Here is a 23,060-nt window from a genome sequence, read left to right on the forward strand (position 1 = left end):
AGCAAACGTAATAATAATCCTTGACTTAGTGTAGCAAGCACTACTAACTAGCTCAGTATAAAAATAATAAAAGTCATGAGAGAGTCCTTATCAGGATAAGAAAACGAGTGTGTGTGAAAGAGAGAGAGAGAAATGTGAGGTTGTTCAGAGGCAAAGGCAGTAATCAGTGTCAAGTAAAGTGGGCCACATTTCCTCACAGGCCACAAATCATTGTGTGTGTTATACGCGTGTACACCGATCTGAGTGTGTGTTTGGAGACAGAATAAACACGGGTCACGCGGTTCTCCGATTGATCACCATTACTTGTAAAAAGAAGAGAGATAGGAGGAAGCGGTTATAAATCACAGCGTGGATGTGTGTGCTGGGGAAAAGGGGCAAAGCTGGAGGAAGATGGAATCGGAAAAGTCATCATTAGAATAATCCATCAGAACATCTAGACGGTCCCCACAGAGCCCTTTGAGAGGGAGAGAGAGAGACGGGCAGACAGCCATAGACATGCGCAGAGAGGGTTCAAAAGAGAGAGAGGGGTAGAGAGAGAAAGACAGGCTGAGAGCGAGAAAGAGCATCATGTAGGAAGACAGAAAAGGCAGAAAGAAAGAGGGAGAATAGGACAGAGAGAGAGAGAGAGAGAGAGAGAGAGAGCGGCAGCACAGAGATGCAAAGAGAGAGAAAGTGAGACAGAAACAGTTAGCAACGGTCTGATGTAATACCAGCAGGACAGATTCAGACAAATAATTAGTCTAATGATTGTAAATGAGGACTGCAGCAGAGATCCGTCTGATCAGCGGAGGAAAGAGGGTTTGATCATGAGAATAAAAAAAGTGCTTGAGACAGCCGGCGTGTGTCACAGGTTCAGAATAATGTGAACGCTCATTAAACACAGAATCAGGAATATGAAGCAGCTCATTTGCATATCTGAGAACCTGTCGTGAACGGACAGAAGTTTGGGAAAGAGAGAGAGATTGAGGGTTTATGAAGCTGCCTTTCTCAAAACTTTAAAGTTGTCATTGATTGTAGTTATGTGGAACAAACTCATTCGTGTTCCAAGTGAGAAAGAAATGGATCTGGAACGAAACGTGTGAGTAAACATGTCTTTTCTTTATTGGGGGAATTAATCCATTAATGTATTTTTACTGGAAAACCAACCGAAAATAAAATCTGATTAAATGAAGGATATTCTGCAGCGGAGGGAGAGAGAAGCGCTTCAGAATTAAGGGAACGACACATTAAGGCGTCTCTTTCCCGTGTCCGCCTCAAACTAAGATTTATATTTGTTCTGGGCGGGGAATAATTTGTGGGGTGATTGATGGGAGGGGTTTGAATGAGGGCACAAGGCTATAATCCGCTCCTCTCCATCATAACAAATTGATGAATGTCAGATTTTCCCAAAGCTGCCGTCGAGCCCAGGGGCGGGCGAAAAACCGCAGTACGGTCTCAACATAACGCTTGCGCCCTTGAACTCGTGAAAGAGAGAGAGAAAGTTGGGTTATCTGGGGCTGTTTTTTCTTTTCACCTCGAATGAAAGCGCTGGAACTCCATTATTTATATTTTGAGAGGTACAGATGCAGCCGTAGGGCAGATTTATAAGTTTTAAAAATTGGAAATGAGGTGACAGCCCGCCTCTATCTCTCTCTCTCTCTCTCTCTCTCTCTCTCAACCTCACTTCCCGTCTAACGTATACATTTCCCTTCATATAGCTTCCAATTCTCTTCTGCTGGTCGCCGGCGCTGTTATTCTGGGCCTCGTAAAAGCTCAATTTAAGTCCCAATTTTCTTATTTTACCACTCTCATAAGTCATTTTGGTGTTTAGTTTTTCGTCTCCACTGAGATGAAAGCTTTCTGTCTCGCTCCTGAGGCTGGAAATGTTCTAGAATTAGAAGCCACTGGTGAACAAGAGTTCCAGAAATGCCCAAATGAAGATCTCTGGAGAGAGACAGTGTGTAGATAATGAGCTGTGCCACTAAAACATGTCGCAAAATAAAAACTATTTGTATATATCTCCTCTGCTCAGATTATGTATTAATTTAGTTAATTTTTAAGATGCATAGATGGTGGTGAGAGGAAATTGTGTTGCTTTATAATCTAAGCGTTCAGCGAACAGGGATGAGAGAAACAACAACCCAAATACTAACATCTTATAGTGTCAAGGATGCAACCTCATTTTCAAGATTTTCATATGTCAAAGTTGTAAGAAAACTGTGTACCAATCACTGCCCTCTGATCTGTATATCATAATAACTGCATGGTTGCTTCACTTCAAACAAACCCCGATAAGTTGGCAATACTCAAACAATTTTTTGAGTTTCAGACATTCTTAGTTTGAGCAGAGATTTTAAATTTTGATTAATGTTAAATCAAAGTTCTTCATAAGTCTTAGTCAGGGTGACTTAAATATTTCATTCATTCTTCTCATGAAACTAAGTAGACAGAACTTAAAAGATAAGTATACAATGTAAAATTTTAAGTTAACTACACTCAATTTTTTCTTAGGGAATTGGAAATCTTTCTCAACCAATTGTGTTGAATTAACATCATTAAATTAAGTAAATTGAACAAGGAATGTTATAGTCAAAACTTCAAGATAATCAACTTGATACAACATTTTTTTTTATAAAATTAAGTTTACATTACTTTATCTGTTTAATTAGTTTAAGCATTTGGGTTTACAGTATTAAATCTAACCAATAACATATTCCAAGTATCACAATATTGATGTTATGTAGTCAGTTCACCAATGTAAAATAAGTCAAGTGAAAAGCAAGATGAACACTTTATTTTACAACATAGCGCTCTGGAATACTTGATTCTGATTGGGCAATCGCTATATTCCAAGGTCTGATATTCCCAGATAACAACCACTCAAAACTAACCACTTAAATCATTTTGACACGCACAGTTTGATCAAAATATGTCCTTTAATATCATGGACAACTGACATTATATTCCCAATTATATTCACAACTGAACCACATGTTCCTTTTGTTTAAACGTTGTGTCTTACCTTAAAACCGAAGGCAAACTGGTTTTCCTGGCGGAAGGTCTCCATTAAAATTGGCAAATTAAATATTTCAATAAATCAATATTTCATGTTCAATAACTTACTTACAAGGTAAGTAGCCAAGTAATAAGTGGGATAATTTATAGACATTACTTTTTGTAGATTTATGGATTTAAAACCATTTTTTTTTGTTATATGACCTGTAACTATACAGCTAAGAAACAGTGATGATGCCCTAAATGAAACCAGTAAATATTAAGGTACAACAAGCATTTTTACACAACAGAATTGTTTCTGCAATATAAAAGTACATGATGCTATGATGTTGCGATCAACGCGTATCAAAAGCAAAATAAAAAGTGTAACATTGTGGGACGTTTAATGGATGACAATGGAGGCTTCACGATGCATTATTTATTTGTTTGAAATTAAACGGTTGTAAACATGATAGCATTCTCTCTTTTATTATTACAAATATTAATCTGATTATTATTTTTTATTACATTTATGCATTACATTTAAATTCGTTTTTTATATGTTATCTTTCACTTTAGAATAACTGTATAGAGCTTCATCAGGTAAAATTTTCTTACATGGCATCTGCTTGGTCCGCATGTGACCACATTTAAGTACGTGCTTGCTTCCATCGTGGCCCATGGGCACTTCTTTTATTGTTAAGATCGTGTGGTTCGTGAATATCATGTGACCGATCGCTTTGAGGCTGCAGGTTCAAACTCAATTGTTCGGTTCTGCGTTCATTTCCTAATGTGAGTCTCATATGAAAGCCATAGGAGGGGGAAGCATGGAACACGAACGAATGTGGGCACCGTGGGAGATATAGATATTCAGATGGAGAGAGAAATTGAAAAGGAAAGGGCAGGCAGTCTGAAGCCTTTCACTGGTCAATATACAGAGCCGTGACGTCAAGAGCAGAGCTCAGAGAAGTCGGTTTTACACTTTCAAGAGCACTTTAGAAAAACCCGGTCTTATATACTATAATGAAATATCAGCTTGCTTGTTGCTCGCAAAAACATGTGTACTTTTAAATGACGTTAAGTAGAGCAAACTGCCTTTTGTCAGCGAGTTATTGACATTCCTGTGAACGCCCACGAAACATCCAAATGTAAAATGTGATCAAGATTATTTATTCACAGCATCCATTGTTTAATGTTTGGCTTAAATTGTATCCATCAACCAGCGTAGAGGAACTCTCTGTATAACTCTTTGTCTTTGTTTTCCTGACCTTGTGTTTTTCTGTTTTGTAGATGCTGGCTCTGGATCAGGGGACGATGGTGAGTATTTTCATCTCGTCTCTAATTAATACAGAACATAACAATGATCTCATGCCTCTTGCTTTGTCTGCTGGCCAGCACACACACGCCGATGCTCGTGCTGTGTTTAGATGACTGCGGCTAGCGCCCGCCTCTCCTGATAGATGTGAATGTGCCAGCGGTACTCATGATCTGAATCCAGGATGAAGAATTTCACTCTGGAGCTTGTCTAATTAAAAAGAGATACAGGATGGTCTGATGGGGCGAGAAGAAAGAGAGAAGGAGGCTTATGGATGAGTTATCTAGTCTGAAAGATAATCAGCTGGGAATGGATGAGATTCCAGAAACAGTTTGGGTCGGAGAGAGAGAGAGGCTGTGTTTGGAGCAGAATGTTAGCTTAAGACTTAATGAACGTTACGTAATGTGGAAATTGAATGGAGCTCCTGAATTGTGTAATTTTCTTATGTTATTTACCTTCATTAATATCATGGCATGTACATAGCGGTGTACAACGAAAATCTCAAGCGCTGAAGAAAAACGTGCACATTTGATTCATACTTTCTCTTCAAGCCAACAGCTCATATTAGGAGGGTAGAAGGAGAAAGGATGATGATGGAAAAGATCAAAATGCAGGACGGAAGAGAGGTAAAGAAGACGAGTGTAAAATCCACAGCAGATAGAGTGATGATACAGGAGAGAGCGTGCAAGGAACATGGAAACAAATGTAGAGAAGCTACAGGGCGTCGGATAAAAAAAAATGACACAGCTCAGCAAACTCATGAGAGGAGTTTAGCTTAAAGAAAGCTTTTGCCGTCCTCTAAAAGGATTAGACATGTTTTAATGTCTGAGTTTAAATCATTGATGGGTTCGAGGCTCATGCATACTAAATCAAGGAAACACACACACATCTGTTCAACACTTCCTCTGCACTCTGACTCTATAGAACCGAGCGCGAGCAAAATGCGTTACACTAAAAAATAAAAAAACATACACTTGTGCTTACTGAAATGCAACAGAAACCATTTTCCATGAAGTGCCAGAATCAGTCACACCGCTTAATGTACACAGCATGTGGAACAGTTTTTGTGTCACCACTGTGTGTGTATTCATCACTGTGTGGGGACCTAATGTCCATTTTTTTGGAAAACAGCTTATCAATCATTCAGAATTATAAAAAACTTAATACATTTTTAATGAATAAAAAAAGGTTTGTGTGATTATCAGTTTTAGGTGTTGGGATTGGGTCAGTGTAAAAACAACAGATTTTACAAAAAACAGTGTATGTGTGCGTGTCTATGATCCCCACACGGACAATAAATCTACCTTTTAATCATACTAAATATTGCTTATTTGAAAATGTAAAAATGCAAAAAGGATGATTTTGAGAGGGTCTGGTTTGGAGATGAGTTTAGGGATAGATGATAGAAACTCTCAAGAGTTTTTTGAGTTCTGGGGGCAGGGTCGTGACAGTACCATGTCTTTTGTGCTTGTTGTGTTATGTGTGGACACACGTGGCCTTTGTTGTGACTTTATGCCACGTGTTCTCCTGTCGCGTGTCTTGGCCCCGCCCCAGCCCCCTAGTTTCCCTGTGATCGTCCCATTAGTGTTTGATTCCCGTCACCTGCCCGTTGTTAACTTCCCTCGTTAGTGTTCCCCTCTTAAGTCCCTGGTGTTCTCTGTCCCGTGCCGGTTCGTCACATTACTATGTCCTTGTTGATGTTTGCTCCCAGTCCCTGTGAGTATTACCTTCTTCCAGTCTCGCATCACATCACCTTGTTGTATTTTGGACTTCCTTGGTTTTGCCCCTTGTGGGAAGCTTTATGTTTAAACCTTGTTTTGTTTTAGGTTTATCCCCCATTGTGGGGTTTAGTTTATTAAAGTCTTTTGTGTGTTACGGTGGATGTCTGCATCTAGGCTCTATCGTGACAGAAAACATCATTTGCTCAGTAGAAAAACAATGGACGTCTAATGCAGGTCCCCATGACGAGTGTTGATGCATATTACGTTCTTATGTCCTGACAACATTCTTATAGCTCAACAGGTAGCCTGTGGTACAAACTACAAATAATGGGTTCAATTCCCAGGCGAACAAATACTAGTCAACTGTAAACTCTGAATGCAAGTTGCTGAGGATACGAGCATCTGTCAGATGCGTGAATGTGACAGTGTTGTTTTTGTATCTCCATTTTAAGGTGGTAGGTTGTGACCGCTACAAATAGCTGTTTAGTGTTTTTAATTCTGCATGTGATTGTATGCAGTAATATCCATCTTGGCTTAAAGGCCCTTTTTTAAAAATTTGTGCTTTGTCTACCCTGAGTTATTGTCTCTGAGTCACGGGTTCTGCTCTGGTCTGATGCTTTGCACTCCACAATGTGAGGAAAATCAGATCCTTTTCTGGCATTCCCGCCAGTCGGCTTTTCAGGCTAAGAGCTGCTGCTTGACCCATATTTGTCTGCCAGGAAGTCTCACATGTTTCTGAGATCTCTTCACATTCTGCCAGAAGCGAGTCAAGACAGTGTTTTGGTTTATTTTGCTGTCAATGGTCTGATGAACTGCAATCTATAACTCATTATCTAACCAAACAGCATCAGAGCACCATCGGTCATGAAGCACCCCCTCACATTCACACTTGTGTGTTACATTTACAAGATCCACCCGCTTGAGGATTCATACATGACTTCTTTAAAATACTTCAGATGAATATTAGCAGTGCTATCACAATATCAGTACAGAACAAATTAAGACACCATTCCAAATCTTCATTTATTCATCATTTCTAGATGTATTGTGGTCACTCCAATCCATTGTTTGATGCGTTTCAACAACATCAAACCTCAGGAGTGACATAAAGTCATCCAAAAGCAATGTGAAAGACCGACAGCATAAGTATCCAGGTCAATGCAGAAAAAATCCTTTTTGAACTTTTCTTAAATACATGTAGAAATATGAGTGTTCTGTGGCTTAAAAGTGAATATAAACTTGATTTCTTTGCAGTATTTGAGGTCTGAAAAAATTCTGAGCATCTTTTCTGTTATTCTCACCTGTTTCTCCAGTTTTCTGTTTCTGGCAAAAAATGCAAATAGAAACAATATTTATATATTCGGTTTGGGATGAATACTGTTAAAAGTTTACTGAATGAAACAAAATATTCATTTTTCTAAACACAAACCTAATAGTAAATTTAATAATGATGAAACTGAAAATGATCTTTGAAATGGCCTCCTAAATTTTTGTGGCTGTGTAAATTAAAATATAAATAAATATATATTGACCCCGATCGTGGTTTTAATGAGGATTGTGGGGAGGATTGTTCATTACTAGGAATTTAACAATTAATATTCACATTTTTTTAAACACAAATTGTGGCTTCTATAGACCACTTCACACAATGTTACAGAAAAACTTTTGGTTTTGGTTATTTTTATCTTACAAATATAATTAAATCTTCCACCAGACACCGACGCGACATGATAAAAAACATTAGAAACGCTTTAAAACCCATTATAATAAAACAATTGGTCCACACTGGATTCGTCGCGCCTATCGCATCCAGTGAAGACACAGTGTTAAAGATATTCGTTAAGCATTTTTATTCAGTTATAAATGTTCAGTTGGTTGTATTTTGTTTTAAACGTTTATGTAGTGTTAAAAACTGAAACTGAAGTTCTTCTTCTATTTCTGAAGAGGTCTATAAAGTGTACTTTTTTATGGCAAAAAGAAAGATTTACATATTGTACTTTTGAAACACAAATGTTGTTCTTTTTTGCAAATGTTTACGTTTATCGCACTGCATTACTGAAATAATGGACTTCCTCTGAAATGATCGTTGCATATTCCACCATTCATTGTTAGTATCTGTAATCCTCATTCATTCCTCTTTTCCATCTGATTTTAATGAAACCCAAAAAAGAACTTAACTTCAAATTTGTAATTAGCACGTCTTAGGTACAGTCTTGAAGTTAAGAAATTTTTAGCCTTGTAAGTGTTTTTATTTCTTTGGTGTTTGACTGAGATGTTTCTGTTGGCCAGATCTCACAGTCGAGTCTCTGTCTGCCTGCATTAATAACCCATCACAAATCACTTTTTGCAAAGGTTTCCCCCCTAATGACATCATTTCTCCACACAGGACTTTCTATGCCAAAACACTCGTAATTTACTTCTTCATGATCATTTTCCTCTCTTAAAAATGCTGCCTTGCTGTGTCTTTAAGAGTTATTTAAGAGTGCTACTTTAGCTGATGTTACTTGTGAGTTGTGGAGTCTATTTCATCCCTAAATGCACAAATAATAACAGCTTTCTTAAAGAGCTTTGGGTTCAGAAAGTAATAATACCCAGATATTTTGTGTCAAATGACAAGTGATCAATTTAATTTAAATTCTAAATTTCACGCTGGGTTAACATTCCACACTTGTATAATGTGATCGAGGGTCTTACAACAAACTGCTTTAGTACCCTTGCAGAAGAGAAAGAGCGACAGCAGGTATACATGGTGACATTTTCACAGATGGACGAGTTATTAAACAGGTTGAGTGCCCGTCACAAGCTGGATTCGTCCTATCAATGTTATTATTGACCTCATAAATATGCAAATAAGAACATTAACCCCAGAGTTTACAAGTTATACAGCGTGTGTGTTCCTGAAAACCTGAGAAGTGAACTGTAAAACATGCAATTTATTAGTAGTTTTATTTATAATAGGTTTTTCTTTTTTTTACTTTAACCGTCTGTGCATGTGTGTAGATTTGTATGTTTAATGTTACTATGCTAATAAAGCTATTTAAATCTCGGATAGCCCAGGGTTAACAATTTCAAATGTGAAAAGCTCATGATATGACCCATTTACCCACAGCTCTCTCTCTCTCTCTCTCTCTCTCTAGTTAATGAGGGTTCTGCAGAGATCAGTCAGAAGGAGACGTCAACATGCGACATTTGTCAGTTCGGTGCAGAGTGTGATGAGGATTCGGAGGATGTGTGGTGAGTCACACACACTTTATAGAGGTCCTGTTGTTGTGTTCTTCAGAAAGCCCCAGGGGTTTCTGGGATATGGGGGTGTGTCTAATGGTATGTATCAGAACAGAGTCCTCTGCAGGCCTGTTTCTCATGAGCTTCTGATAGCGACGGCTGATAAAGTCTTCAACATTTCACTGTGATGCATTGCAGCGCATAGCTGAGGGCGGATGATGCACTGATGGAAATAATCTCTCTATGATTGTCCCTCTTTCAAACGTTGCATCTCTTCTTTTTACGTCTTTATCTTTCTCTTTCTTCTCCCTTTTTCATCTACTCCTTCCTTCTAGTTCTGCTTCTGTCATACTTTTTTACCATCTCATAAGTTAAAGTAAGAAAAAGTCATTATTGAGGATTGTAATATTATATTATGATACATAGACTAACTTGAAAAGCACAGATATAAAATATGTTTTACTTTCATCAGCGATTTTGTTATTTCCTTCTTTCAAGCATATACTACAGCGCATTTTTTTGTGAGCATCATGCAAGGAAAAATATTTGCCGAAAGGGCAAGACATTTTTATATATGTTTACCCGGATGCAAATTTAGGAAAACAATGCTTCAACGGCAAAAGTTTTAGGCTGTTACTTCAATTTATACAATAGTTCGCACAGTCTAAACATTATGAAAAAAAACCATATCGCCTTAGTGATGTTGCAGAAAAAAAAGAAAAGTTGTTTAGACACAGATCAAGCAATTCAGTTATACAATATTGTGAGTTCAATTGCAAAATATAGTTGTTTTTGATATCATGTTGGCTTTAAACTACCACATGCATTCAGTAAATTGCAAAAATAGTTTTAAACTCAGTGCTCTGACTCTTTAGTATGAAGTCTGACCTGGACAAGATGTCAAAGATCTCAAAGATAAGGAATGCTATGTTTTTCAGTTTTTTCACATTTCTGTCCTGCTTCGTGTTTGTAATTTGCTTAGTCTTAAAGGTTGTTGGTTTATTTTCTGGAATGATGCGCAGCGGACAGAATGCAATTCCATATCGAGTTTATAATGTTCCTTTTCCAAACCTTAAGATCACGCTCAGACAATGAACATTCAAACATCCCTCACGGTAACACACTAAACAGATCACAGTGATAGAGATGTAAAAACAGACGGAGCCAATGAAGGAGAAAATGTCAGGAAAGAGAAATGAGGCTCGCCGGCAGTGAGCGTGTGTGTGTTCAGGTTCATCAGGGAGGTTAAAAGCAAGTGAGAGGACTAAAACTCTATAGCAGCGGAAAAAAGGAACACTACTTCATTTCTGGAGGCGGTTCTGACTTCAGTTTGTGACATCATCGCACAGACCAAAGCTAACATCATTTCAGTAGTTATACAAATGTTCTGTTAACCAACAGCAGATCTTTACCTTTTTCATCTTGTTTCTCAGAAAGATGGACGATGTCGTCTCTGAACGCTGAGAGAATTTCGTTTGTGCCTTTGAGACTGAGAATGTGTTTGCTGCCTTTAAAGTGTTTTAAAAATATTTTTAGAAAAAGTCTTTTGTTTTTGTTAGCTGGTTTATTTTTAATGGAGGAGCTAAACTATTCCCGACAGTGGCCTTTTAGGCAGTGCTTGAATTAAGGGGGGCTGGGGGGCTCCGGAGATCCCCCATAAGCCATTAAGGCCCCCTGTAAAAGGTCAAAATTTACTCAAGAGCGTCCCTCAGATCATTTTTTTTAAATAATAATAATGACAAATCAAAAAAATTGTGCAGATAAGTTTATTACTTGACTACTTTTAATCATATGGAACTTTGGATAATTCTTAGGTTACATTTTATTCTGTAACATAAAACTGAATGAAGAATTATAGATTGCAGACGCTATTTGCATTATAAGTGCACCTCACTTGGAAGCCACTTTTTACATATTTTATACATTTTATTGAATATAAATGCCGTTACTTTCCGACATGTGATGGGAAAAGGCAGAAGAGAGAGAACAGCAAAAGGCAGTTTCGAACATAAGTCAATAGTGTCAAAACTACTATAGACAAGCTATTTGCACCTAGTTTAAATATACACTCCGATGATATTGTTTAACAATATTTTCTATTAAAATCAGTTTTAAAAGAAAGATTTTTGCTCCCGTCCAAGAAAAAAAACAGCCCATGGTGGGGACCCCTGTAAGGCTTAATTTGGGAACTGCTTTTAGGGACAGAACATGACAAATGTATATTATGATTCTAGATTAGAATTGCTATACTGTGTATTCGGGGATAGAGGCTTTTTATGGGAGAAGTGTAGACATAGTAGTGGTTATTTCACTTTTTGAATCACGTATGATGTTTCAGCCCACTTGCTGAATATGTGAAAAATAAACTTCCACAAAGTAAAGTATAATAAGTATAAATATTCCATGTAGTGACTCATTCATGTCAACTATTGATATAAACTTTATTACCAGTTTCAGTCATTCTTCCAATAACAACAAAGACGTGGGAGGAAATAGCCACAATTGTTTCATCAGCTGGCATCCCCAGGACGTCGCACCAGTGCCGCAAGCACTACAATGACATCAGAAGACGGGGAAAGTCCAAGCTTGCCAGCATCAATCGGGCACGCCGTGTTACGGGAGCTGGATCTGCCTCTACTCAGGACCTGACGCCAGCAGAGGACACCACAATGATTTCCGTCTTCTCATGTGTTAATATTTTTTTAGTGACACAATTTATGATTTGCAAAAATAACTGTTGCATCTGTGTAGATTACATGAGCAAAGTGTATGTGCGTTGTGCACGCTATACATTATGGTCAAGCATGCGCCCTTAAAATAGCATAATGAACAACGCGCAACGCGCCACTGACTTTAGACTAGGTTTTTTCTGGTCAGTGGCGCAATTGTTTAATGGAACAGAAAAAAAGCACCTGGGATTGTTTGCGCCGGAACACGGCTCCTTTTTTGCGCTGAACCGCCCAGGGAGCGCAAGTTCATCACAGTATTCATTCATAAATATTATTGACTTAGGTATAGTTGAATATGACTGTACACTAAAAAGGTACACATGGCGATCATCAACCTTTCTCTAATGTCAGTTATTATTTCCCTATGAATAATGGGTCAGTCCGAAATTGTCCAGTAACTTATAGATGTGCCATTACACAGAGGTTAGCCAATCATAACAGAGGTCAATTACATATAAAGCTGTTAAAGGTACAGTAGCAAAATAAAAATAAACTCTGTGACCCCTTTGGCTGTTGGCTGCCACCCAAAAGGTTTTCAATGCTGAAGGTTTTGTGTTTTAATATGCAGGGAATCTTTCAAATTCCAGCACGATTAACTTTATCTTTGAGTCGTATGAAATCCCTGTTGATCCCTTTTCATCTGCTGTATTTTGGGAAAGCTGTTGTAAAACATACTGTTTTCATCAGCCGTAATGAACAATGAGGGTGATAGATTGATTTGTAGAGGTGTAGTTATAAGCCATATACAAGTTTTCTCTCTCTCTCTCTTTTATTCCCCTCAGAATCTGTTTGTGTGTGCGCTGCGTCTGATAACCAATTAGTATCTACATCTGCGAGCATTGATGGAGTCTGGCCCTGTAGCACAGAAATACAGCTCCAACTAACAGCAATCAATTCATAGTCTTCTAATCACATTTGCTCCAGCTCGCTGGAAATGGAACGAGTCTGCATCAAAGCTGTTTTTACCACGGCGAGAATAACATCTGCTTGCGTTTGTGTGTGTCGGCCGGTTGTGTTAGAGCACGTTTTATGGATAAGTGGGAGTCAAGGGGTTGCGTTAGATTTGTCTTCCATCGCTGCCCTGCCCTGATTCATCTCCGTCACCCTCGAGGCACGTTTGAGGAATTAGAAATTATTAGGGAGAGTTTTCATAAATCAATACCAGACTCAGAGATAAAGCGTTCGGCAGTAAATATTACAGCCAGATGTAGTTTATCAAGCATATGAGGTTTAGGAACTCACAGCTTTACCTCTTTAACTAAGAATCATGTGTGGCAATTGTGTGCCAGACAGAATACACACACACTGCTGTTATCCAGACACCTGAACCTTCTCTCTGGACACGGGAAGCAGGCTCGACACATGTCTGGAAATAAGATGCAGGTCTTTATTCTTATAGACACAGGCAACTTGGTTTAGTTTCAGAAATATATTTAATCTGAGACCACACATGCAGGGCTGACAGATGGCAGGATTGAAGTTCATCCAGATATCTTGAATGGGAGAGAGAGGGAGAACTCCGAGAGATAGTCTGTGTTTATATAAAGACATTATGAGTTTAAAGATGAGGTAACATAGCGTAGCAGTTTCTACCAATCTCATATTAATCTTGAGTACCTATACAGTAGTAGTGCATACTTTGTGTCTTCAAAGAGTATTTAGTTTGATCAAATTTGTAAAAGAGAGATACAGCTGGAAGATTATTTCCGGAAAGACGACCAGCTGGAGGCGGGCAGGGGGGACGGTACTACAGCAAGCGCACACTTTACATCATCGCATAAATCCCTTCGTGTTGTTTACATTATGCACGTATGCACCCATTGCCAACAAAACACAGACATATGACTTAGTTTGACTTACTGCGTGTGGTTCATGTCTGTCATCCTTCTCTTATTCATAGCATGTGGGCGTGCTCTTTCGCTCGGTGGGATGATGCATGGGGGTGCTTTTCCCGTTTTTTTTTCCGGAATTGTCCAATAAGTGACTCCTTGTTTACGAAATGGGAATCTATGTTGGAAAAAAAATCCCGAAAACTGTACAAACCATGGCGGAGTGAACTGAGCACAGAAATACCTACGTCATATGTTCAACTCTTTTTCTTTAGACAAGTTGACCATGTTATTCAAGCATGAAACGCCAGCATGTTTAACAATGTAAGAAGTTAGAATGTATGAAATAGCTTGTTACCCCACCTTTAACTGCATGTTTACTGAAAAACATTAATAGACCCTTCTAGATGCAGCGCTTGAAGAAATGAAAAGTCTGTGTGTATCTTTTCATCTGTGGTTATCTGTGACCTAACCAGGACGCAAGAGGCCGAAATGATGCAATGAGAAACATTTAGTGCCTTTACTGAAGTTCCCTTCATAACGGTCATTTAGATCCATAAAAAAGCTTTACAATTCTGTGCTAGATTCAGTGTCAAAAAGGCAAAATGCAATGATGTTATAAATGCCAAGAATCACAGCTTTTTGGACACGTCCTACATCATCAACTTCCAGAAATATATTCTTAATGAAAGTGTCAGTAAGCTTGTCCTCAGATCACATTTACTTTTATGCATTTAAAAGATGCTTTATCCAAAATAACTTCAAGCAAATTAAAGTATAGACCACTTCAGGAGATGTAGGCAACGCTGGTCCAACCTTAATACTGATATACTTCCTGTTTTAGTTTAAAGGGTTTTCAGATTGACCAACGAATGCGAACACTGCAAAAATAATTGAACAAAAACCAACCAAAAGAACATTCATAAGCGAATCAAAATGTTAAACAAATAATTATGTGCGATTTTCAAAAATCTAATAAAAAATGAAACTGGAAGTGCTGCTGGACCAACATTAAGCTACATCTTGTGAAGCGGTCTATACATTTTACGTGCATTCCCTGAGAATCAAACCCATGATCTTGGCTAACTAGCTGCTACCATATGATGCTTCTGCATTAAATTACCTGAAATTGTTTGACATGTGGTGAAACACATTGCCTATATAATATTGAACACCTCCTGTGGGAGCTGAGATTGTCTTTTTACTGGGTCAGTGGTCGTGGTGTGGTGCAGAATATTGTCCACCTGCTTTATAGATACATCTGTCTCTTAAACACCGGGGGCCAAATGAACACATTCTATACAGGTTGGATGTGTGTGTCTGCATAGAAAGTGCACTGCAACTTCTCCTCTAGATTCTTGGAATGTGTCAAAAATAAATGAGTATAAATTCACACGACCCGGGCCTGTCCTCCATGTGCAACGAGTAATGCGAGTTAAAGCTGATGTTTTAAAAATGAGGGGTGCTTGTGAATTAAAGAGGAGACACAACAAAGAATGATGATGAATTCAGCTATTTAAAAAAGATGTATTTTGAATTAATGAATAAAATACAGCAACTTTACTAGGAAGGATAGGGGGCCGGGGAAAAGTTAAGAAGAGCCTTAAGATGATACAGTTACTTATATTGAGACAAAATAAACATTCAAATGTTTACTTGTTTATGACAAATATACTTTTTCTAGAGCTCATTTTGCTCTTTAATTTTTAATATGGTTGAAATTGTGGGTGGGAGGTATTGTATTGGGCAATAAGGGTCTTTCAAGTTCACAAGTTTATATTTAATGTAAAGATACTTTTATTTGAATGGCTTCATAAGATGCTTTTACATTAACGTTTAGGTGTTTGAGTTATTGATTTTTCTCACAGTTCCAATATTGTGGACGACCTACATATATAGGCCTGTAGAAACAGATGCTAATGCGGCATCTAGTTATTTACATCTATGGTGTCTTGAGAAATGGTCTACAGGACATGATGTAGCTGAGATGGGAAAAATATTTTGTAATGTTCAGTTATTATTGTCATTTTCACTGAAACAGGACGTTGGGGCGGGGCATATTTGAGTGCTCCTCCCCTATTTAAAATAGCCAAAAGTGTAAGAAAACCCATCATGAATCTCCATCTAATGTGATTGTTCTTCTCGTTCTCTCTCTCCACAGGTGTGTGTGCAACATCGATTGCTCCCACATCAGTTTTAATCCAGTTTGCGCATCAGACGGCCGTTCCTATGACAACCCTTGCCAGGTGAAAGAGGTGTCGTGTCAGAAGCAGGAGAGGATTGAGGTCAAATACCTCGGCCATTGTAAGGGTCAGTCTCAAACCTCAATCTATTTCATGCCGATGAGTCTCTAAATTGAATCTCTTCATTCTCTTCAAGTTACGAGCATTTTATCTCCCCCGCGCACATCACCACACAAAAATATCTGTGTTTAATTATCTGAATTTAATCTGTGTTAATTGTCTTCCATTCGATGGCATTAAGGAAACTTTAAAAGCAGCAAAAAAAAGTGTCTCCCCTCTCTTCACACTTCCTCTCATCTCATTTCGTCACATTGAAACAGTGAATCTCTGGAGAGCTGGCCTCTTTTACGAGTCCTCAACAGGCCACCGTAGCGGCGATACCTCCCGGCGTTTGTGACAGTTTGATTGAGTGTTGTGACCCGCAGCACAGACAGTATCAGGGAGACTTTGAGAAGGAGTGAGAGAGAAGAAAAGAACCAAAAGGGACTGTGATGAATTGAGTCAACGGAGGAGGGTGAAGTGTCACCGCTGTCGCATCGATTCCTCCATTGACTCACACACCCTTCAAATGCTCTCCTACACACAAACACACACGCATGCACACAATCGTCCCCTTCCCATTAACTGTTTCAAAAATAAAAACTGCCCAAATTTACAACTCTCATAATCACATTTATATATATTTAAATACGATAAAAGTGCAAATGCAATTGATTGTCGCATATAAACGCAAACTCTATTATAATCTTCTGCTCCATTGAGCTGTTACACACCGTCAATTGATCACAAAATAGATCGGTCCAGTTTGTGAATGAGTCGTTTAGATTGCTTTCGTGAACTAGATCAGACGATTCATTGTAAGGATCTGAAGAATTGCACGCTAGCGTTTGTGAAGAACTACGTCAGATTTTGTATAGATGAGATGTATAATGTGTGTTTGATATCATTCTGAAATCATCTTGATTGCTCAAGTCCTTGTTCTTTTATGCCAGTATATTTTTCAAAAATGTGCTTTGTATTTTTCATGTAAAAAAAGAGAATTTTTTTAGTTCTTTAAATTGTAACCTGAGAATCACGGTGTGTCTACTTTTTAATACTTTCTTCTGACAACAAAGAAACTTCTCGGGCTTGCATTCGTTTTGTGGATCACGATTTCAAGTCTCAAACCCTCAGCATTAAAAAGACTGACATAAACCCGGTTGTAGAATCACAGTCGTTCTTCTCTCTCTGTGTGTGTGTAGAGGAGAAAGACCAGGTGAGCGAGGTACCGTGGGGCCTTTACATCCCGTGTCCGGAACGATATAAGAACTACTGCGTCCACGGAGAGTGCGAGTATCCTAGCAACCTCTCGCCCCCCACCTGCAGGTAACCGCAGCGCACGAGACACGCTACATATCAAACACCCACAGAGACTCTTTAGAGGACAGACGGAGCGCTTGTGAGATTGATTTCAGACATTCGGGGGTGAAAGTGAGACGATAAAAGGAAAGAAAAGGACGAGAAATGCAAGAAGATCAGAAGTGATGAAAGATGCAGAAGAAAACGTGTTATGGAGAAAACACAGAAGAGCTCTTATGTGTGTGCCACCCCCTGAAAGATGACTCATTCTTAACAGCTTTGTGTGCGTGTGCGTGTGCGTGTGTGTGTGTGTGAGAGTAAAGTGTCCCCTTATCTGCCCCCCCTGAGATGTTGATGCTCTAATTAAACAAGACTATGTTTTACCCAGTGTGGACCATCCACACACACACACACACACACACACACACACACACTGAGCCCTCAGTGATTAAACAAAAATCGTGGCATCAAGATCCAACTGCTTTGTGATTACACACACACACACATACACAAACATTTTGACTGCCTGCATCATCACATATTCATACACATAAACAAAACACACACACACACAATGTTGTGTTTGTTGCTGTGAGTTGTCTATTAAAGTAAAGTCTGCGTTTGTATTCGTGCAGTTGTCATTCTGGCTTCATCGGGCCACAGTGCGACACAAAGGACTACAATGTGATGTACGTGGTTCCCGGGTCTGGAAAGCTCCGTTACGTTCTGATCGCGTCCATCATCGGAGCTCTACAGGTGGCCATCATCTGCCTGGTTGTGCTCTGCATCACACGGTGAGCTTTGTTTTCAATTCAGAATTGTATTTTGTAGACTGAATGTGAACACAGAGATATAGTTTAGTACTGTGAGTCGTTGATAGTTTTGAAATGAAAAGAAAAATGAGAAAGATTTGTGCATCTAGAAGTGATGGGACATTGTTTTATTTAGTGGGTTGAGAAAACCATTGGACAGCAAACATGTGGCCGGGTGGAGCTGGTGTGAATGCAGAAAGGTTTCATTCAGTAAAGTCACTTTAAAGGACTTTTTGGGGGTTCTGGTGAAGTGGTGACACATGAAGTGAATGTCATACAGAAGACTGAGGTGTCAGGGTCTCTTTAGGGGGTTTGGATGTTTCTATGGCAACGTTTTATCTTACTGCAGCAGTGGAATGCCTTCATCTGCTGCTTTTTACTTTCTCTCTTTCATTGACTCAATTCCTGTCTGTCTCTCCACCTGTCTTACTCTCTTCTCTACATGTCTCTCTGCAAGTCTTATTCTCTCTCCTCCTGTCTTACTCTTTTCTCTGTCTGTCTCTCTGTACAGGTTACTCCATTCTCTATCCATCTTTCTTTCTTTCTGTCTGTCTTTGTACTCATTTTGTCTTACTCCCTGTTTTAATTTTCTTCGCCAGTCTGTCTCTCTGTATCTGTCTTATTCTCTTTGTCTCTTCTCCATCCGTCTTTTTGTCTATTTAGTCTCTTCTCTATCTGTTTGTCTTTCCATCGGTCTTACTTTCTTCTCTCTCCGTCTGTCTTTCTCTCTTCTCTAATCAGAGATGTTCAGACTGAAGCACATGACTAATCAAACACACAGTGATTATATGATTGTAATGACTCCACCTCATTTCATACGGACTGAGTGAGGGACTGAAACGAATTGTTAGGAAAAGATTGTTTTTAAGAGATAAGAGAATAGAACACTGTTTCATCAGTCTACCATGAGTGATCCATTCCACTCTTTGGGCGTTTTAAAGTTGACAAACCACATTACCCATATTTCCTTTTTTCCATCTTGCTCTGCAGTCTCAGCTCCACCTGTAAGGCTCATGTGTTGTGCTTGTGATTTGATTGTTCCTTTGTCCTGTAACAAGTCTCCCAGGGACATGTGGCCAGCGGAATGGACTGTGATGTCACTGTTGCCCTCAGTGCTTCCTCCCCGGTGGGAAATTGCCACCTTACTTTCACACAATCAGCACAAATGGCCTTCGACTGTGATCCATTCAGTGCAGTTCTCTAAGATCAGCCCTGTTATTGATTAACAGAAAGATTTGTCAAACACAACAATGTAGCACAAGTGTTTCGACTCACATTTTAAGGATCCTTTTGCTGTTGTGGTTTCAGATGTTTATTACGTAATTCAAAATAACATTACAGCTACTATTATTGAAGCCTGCTGGGGAAAACAGACTTTTACTGTTGTTCACAACTACCAATTCTCTCACCAATTTAACCAAAAGAACATTTAGAATTAAAGCAGTTAATTGACATTAAACCTAAAAAATGTATCCAGAAAGTGCTTTTTGGTCAGTGTTGTTTAGGCCATAGATATATATAACTAGATGCCCCATTCAAGCGCTCAAGGCACTTGAACGTGTCCGCCATCATGGAACGGTCCACTGATGAAACTCACAGTTTTCTAGAGTGCCACAACTGCAAGGCCATGGTTGCCTTTTGATTCCCGAAAAAATCGGAGACCCTTTCGCTGTTGTCATGTGTTAGTGTAAGCAGATCCTTTATTAAGAGTCTAACGTCCCTAGTCCAAATAACAGAACTAAAAATTCATAAATAAATCATTTTAAGATAGAAAGCCAATCCTTTCACTCCTAGACTGTGGATAAAACAGACCGGAGGAACATTTAAAAGTAATCCAGTTTCGCAGGAAAGCTGCAGACTTGGCAACACAGACCGGCTCGCACCGTTCCAATATGGTAGACAACCTGCATATAGGCCCATTGAAACCGATTATAATGCATCATCTAGTTATTTACATCTATAGTTTAGGCTGTGTCTTGAGAAACGATCTATGGGACATAATGAAGCTGAGATAGGAAGAATTATTTTGTAATTTTCAGTTACGATGCAATTTTCACTGAAACAGGAAGATGGGGCGGGGCATATTGAGTGGCCCCTCCCCCTTTATTAAATAACCAATAGTGTTTAATTGAACTCTTAGTATTTAATCGGATGAGACGCAAAAGTGCAGAATGATGTCATAAAAATCATCTGTATTGGTGGAAGTGAGAGACTGTATGTTTTAAATGCTTATATCTTCTAAATTTGAATTTAGAGCATTTACAGCACATAAGTTTATAGATATATACTACTTATAGACATACTAAAGCCAAAAAACTGGAATTTTGATTTCACATGGACATTAAATGTTAAAGAACAGCAGATGTTCATCCGCTCTAGAGCTTTAGATGCAGTTAATAAATGTGAAGTTTTAGGAGTCGGCGAGTGGGTTGAAGTCGGTGCCGTCGGTAAGTTAAAGGTTCTCCTCACTGTGTAAAATGTGACGTTTGCGAGCGAGATTATGGAACTAATTAAAACAGGGAGCGCGGTGTGGAATGAGCGTCCCCCGCCAACCCTGCCGCCTCTGAGCCGATGTAAGAGCCGGGGGCGCACTCTGCCCTATGCAAAACATGACATTTAATAAAGCGACGAGCAAAATATAATAAAGATTCCCTGTGGCGGAAGGTTTCCACCCGCCGAGCTGCTCGGGACGAGAGAGAAGCTGTTAATGAGACAATTTAAACCGCAGCAAGTGCCTGTCCGTCTGTATCTCGACTCCGTCTGTGTGTCTGTCTGTATCTAACATCCGTCTCACTTTATCTGCACATTGTCTCTGCGTTTCTGTCCTTCTTTGTGAAACTGTAAATGATGTTTGCCGAAGCCAAACAGACGATGCATTCACTATGGAAAAGCACAAGGGTGTAAAAACTAAAAGTGAAAAGGACATTTCATCAGCCTGTTTTCACAAGTTGACAAACTTTTTTGAGAGCGCAGTTGCCGTGGAAACTGTCATATGAGCTTCTTTTTTGCCATAAATTAAATTAGTTTCAAATTCAGCTTAATCGTTTCATCCACAAATGTATACTTCTATTCTCAACGCAACCAAGCAATTAAAGACTTATAAAATATAATAAAAATGTGATGTTTAATATATGTTTCCGTAAATCTACCGTTTAGGACAAATATAAACATTCATCTTCTGTTTACAGAAGGTGTCCACGTGGGAATCGGACGGGACGTCAGAAGCAAAGTGTTCCACACTTCAACTCTGAAAACACCCTGCGGGCCTCCACGAGACTCATCTGATGAACCCTCAAACCTGGAGTGACATGTGCTAAAGACAGCAGAGGAAGGCCCCAGGGGATTATGGGAACACAGCCCCTTCAGACCGGTGACGCTGGATGTATAAGAAGCGAGACACGTCTTATTGTTTCCTTTAGGGAATAAACCGGGGACGGGCCTCATGAGCTTTGGTTTCTCCATCCAGCGAGGGGATGTCAGGAACACTCCCATCCCGGGGATTTAAACAATCGAGAAGAGTGGAGAGTGGACGGACGGATTTTTTAATTGTTGGAGGTGTGCCACATGTTGCCTTGTATTTGTTGTCTATGACACCATAAAAGAAAAGAGCCGTCCAGGCTGTCTTTGGTTATGTATTATATATTTCAAATAGGTTCATATTCTTGTGACGGTTTTCTTTGTTTTTATTCGCTGTACTGTAAATAAATAATTTATATCACGTGATCTCTTGTGTCATCGTATATGACCCCCTCTCTGTCTTTAAAAAGTTTAAGGTCATGTAGGGTCGCATCTACAGTATTTTTTCAATATTTTGGAATCAAATGATAAAAACGACAGTATAGATTGACATAAATGTGACTTTGGAAATTGTTCAATTATAAATATTTAAAATGACAAGTAAGGTCACATTGACTTCAAAACCCAGAATATCTCTATCCACTTAAACATCTTTTTAACTTCTTTTTTAAAGCTTTGGTAATGAGCAGATTCTAGTATATATCCCCATCCACAAGGTCTCGTCAGTCCATTTGTTTCCCTAAACTTTCTTGCAGACTGAGTTTAAAGGTCTTGTCAATTGTAAAAAATGTCGATACAATCTTGGCTTGAGAAATCCCCACGACTCTGTTGATCAGCTTTAGGCCTGGGTACATCTTTTCTCGTCACCTTGTTTCTCTTAGCACGGTCTGACACGCGCGGGAGACGACAGTCTGCCTGTCTGCCTGCCTCGGCCCAAAGGGAGTTGTAGGCGGATGAAGTCCAGCAGCCAATCGATGACTGCGAGCCGCACCCATTACCCAGAAATCAATGCTGCCATGAGATCCGACAGCAGAGAGGCTGTCACAACCTTAGTCCTGCTCTCCCCTACGCCTCTGAGCTGTCAAATACAATCACCGCCAACAACTAGTGTGTGTGTGTTTGTGTGTGTGTGTGTAGTACTGTTACCAATGCCCTCTGTGACATGAGAGAACACGAGGAACCCTATCCAACAGCTTTTAGGAAGTGCAATGATTGTAGAAAGTGAGTGTGTGTAGGGAGATATATAAAACTAAAAAGCATTCATGAAAAAAAAATACTTCTCTAATTTATCTCAGTGGCCACAAGATGGTGGAAATGAGTCAAGTGTCAAATAAAAAGAACTGCACCGTGAAAACTGACCATTTATTCCTCCTCAAAACCTGTATGTGAGTCTTTCTTCAGTGGAACATAAAAGAAGATGTCACGCTGGTTTTGTGTTCATACAATAAAAGTCAATGGGGGTCAGTTTTATTAACGTTCTTCAAAATATCTTTTTTGTGTTCAGCAGGAAAAAAAATCATACAGGTGTGAAATGACACTAAAGGTCACTCAGTGACAGAAAAGGTAAATGTAATTTTATCA

At 39.1% G+C, this 23,060-nt stretch overlaps 1 protein-coding gene across 4 annotated transcripts in view; it reads left to right on the forward strand.

Moving 5' to 3' along the window:
• The window catches only part of tmeff2b (transmembrane protein with EGF-like and two follistatin-like domains 2b), a 123,901-nt gene extending 102,046 nt beyond the window's left edge, over positions 1-21,855 (forward strand). For all 4 annotated transcript variants that reach the window (XM_056750738.1, XM_056750739.1, XM_056750740.1 and 1 more), the window contains 6 exons: positions 4,264-4,290; positions 9,147-9,243; positions 15,951-16,099; positions 17,274-17,397; positions 18,006-18,164; positions 21,371-21,855. In XM_056750738.1, the coding sequence (XP_056606716.1) occupies positions 4,264-4,290; positions 9,147-9,243; positions 15,951-16,099; positions 17,274-17,397; positions 18,006-18,164; positions 21,371-21,467 (653 nt within the window). In that variant the 3' untranslated portion in view covers positions 21,468-21,855. The remainder of the gene's footprint in view (positions 1-4,263; positions 4,291-9,146; positions 9,244-15,950; positions 16,100-17,273; positions 17,398-18,005; positions 18,165-21,370) is intronic.
• Positions 21,856-23,060: the final 1,205 nt, after the last annotated feature.

The sequence above is a fragment of the Triplophysa dalaica genome, chromosome 6 (assembly GCF_015846415.1).
Source record: "Triplophysa dalaica isolate WHDGS20190420 chromosome 6, ASM1584641v1, whole genome shotgun sequence".
Classification (NCBI taxonomy): Eukaryota; Metazoa; Chordata; class Actinopteri; order Cypriniformes; family Nemacheilidae; genus Triplophysa; species Triplophysa dalaica.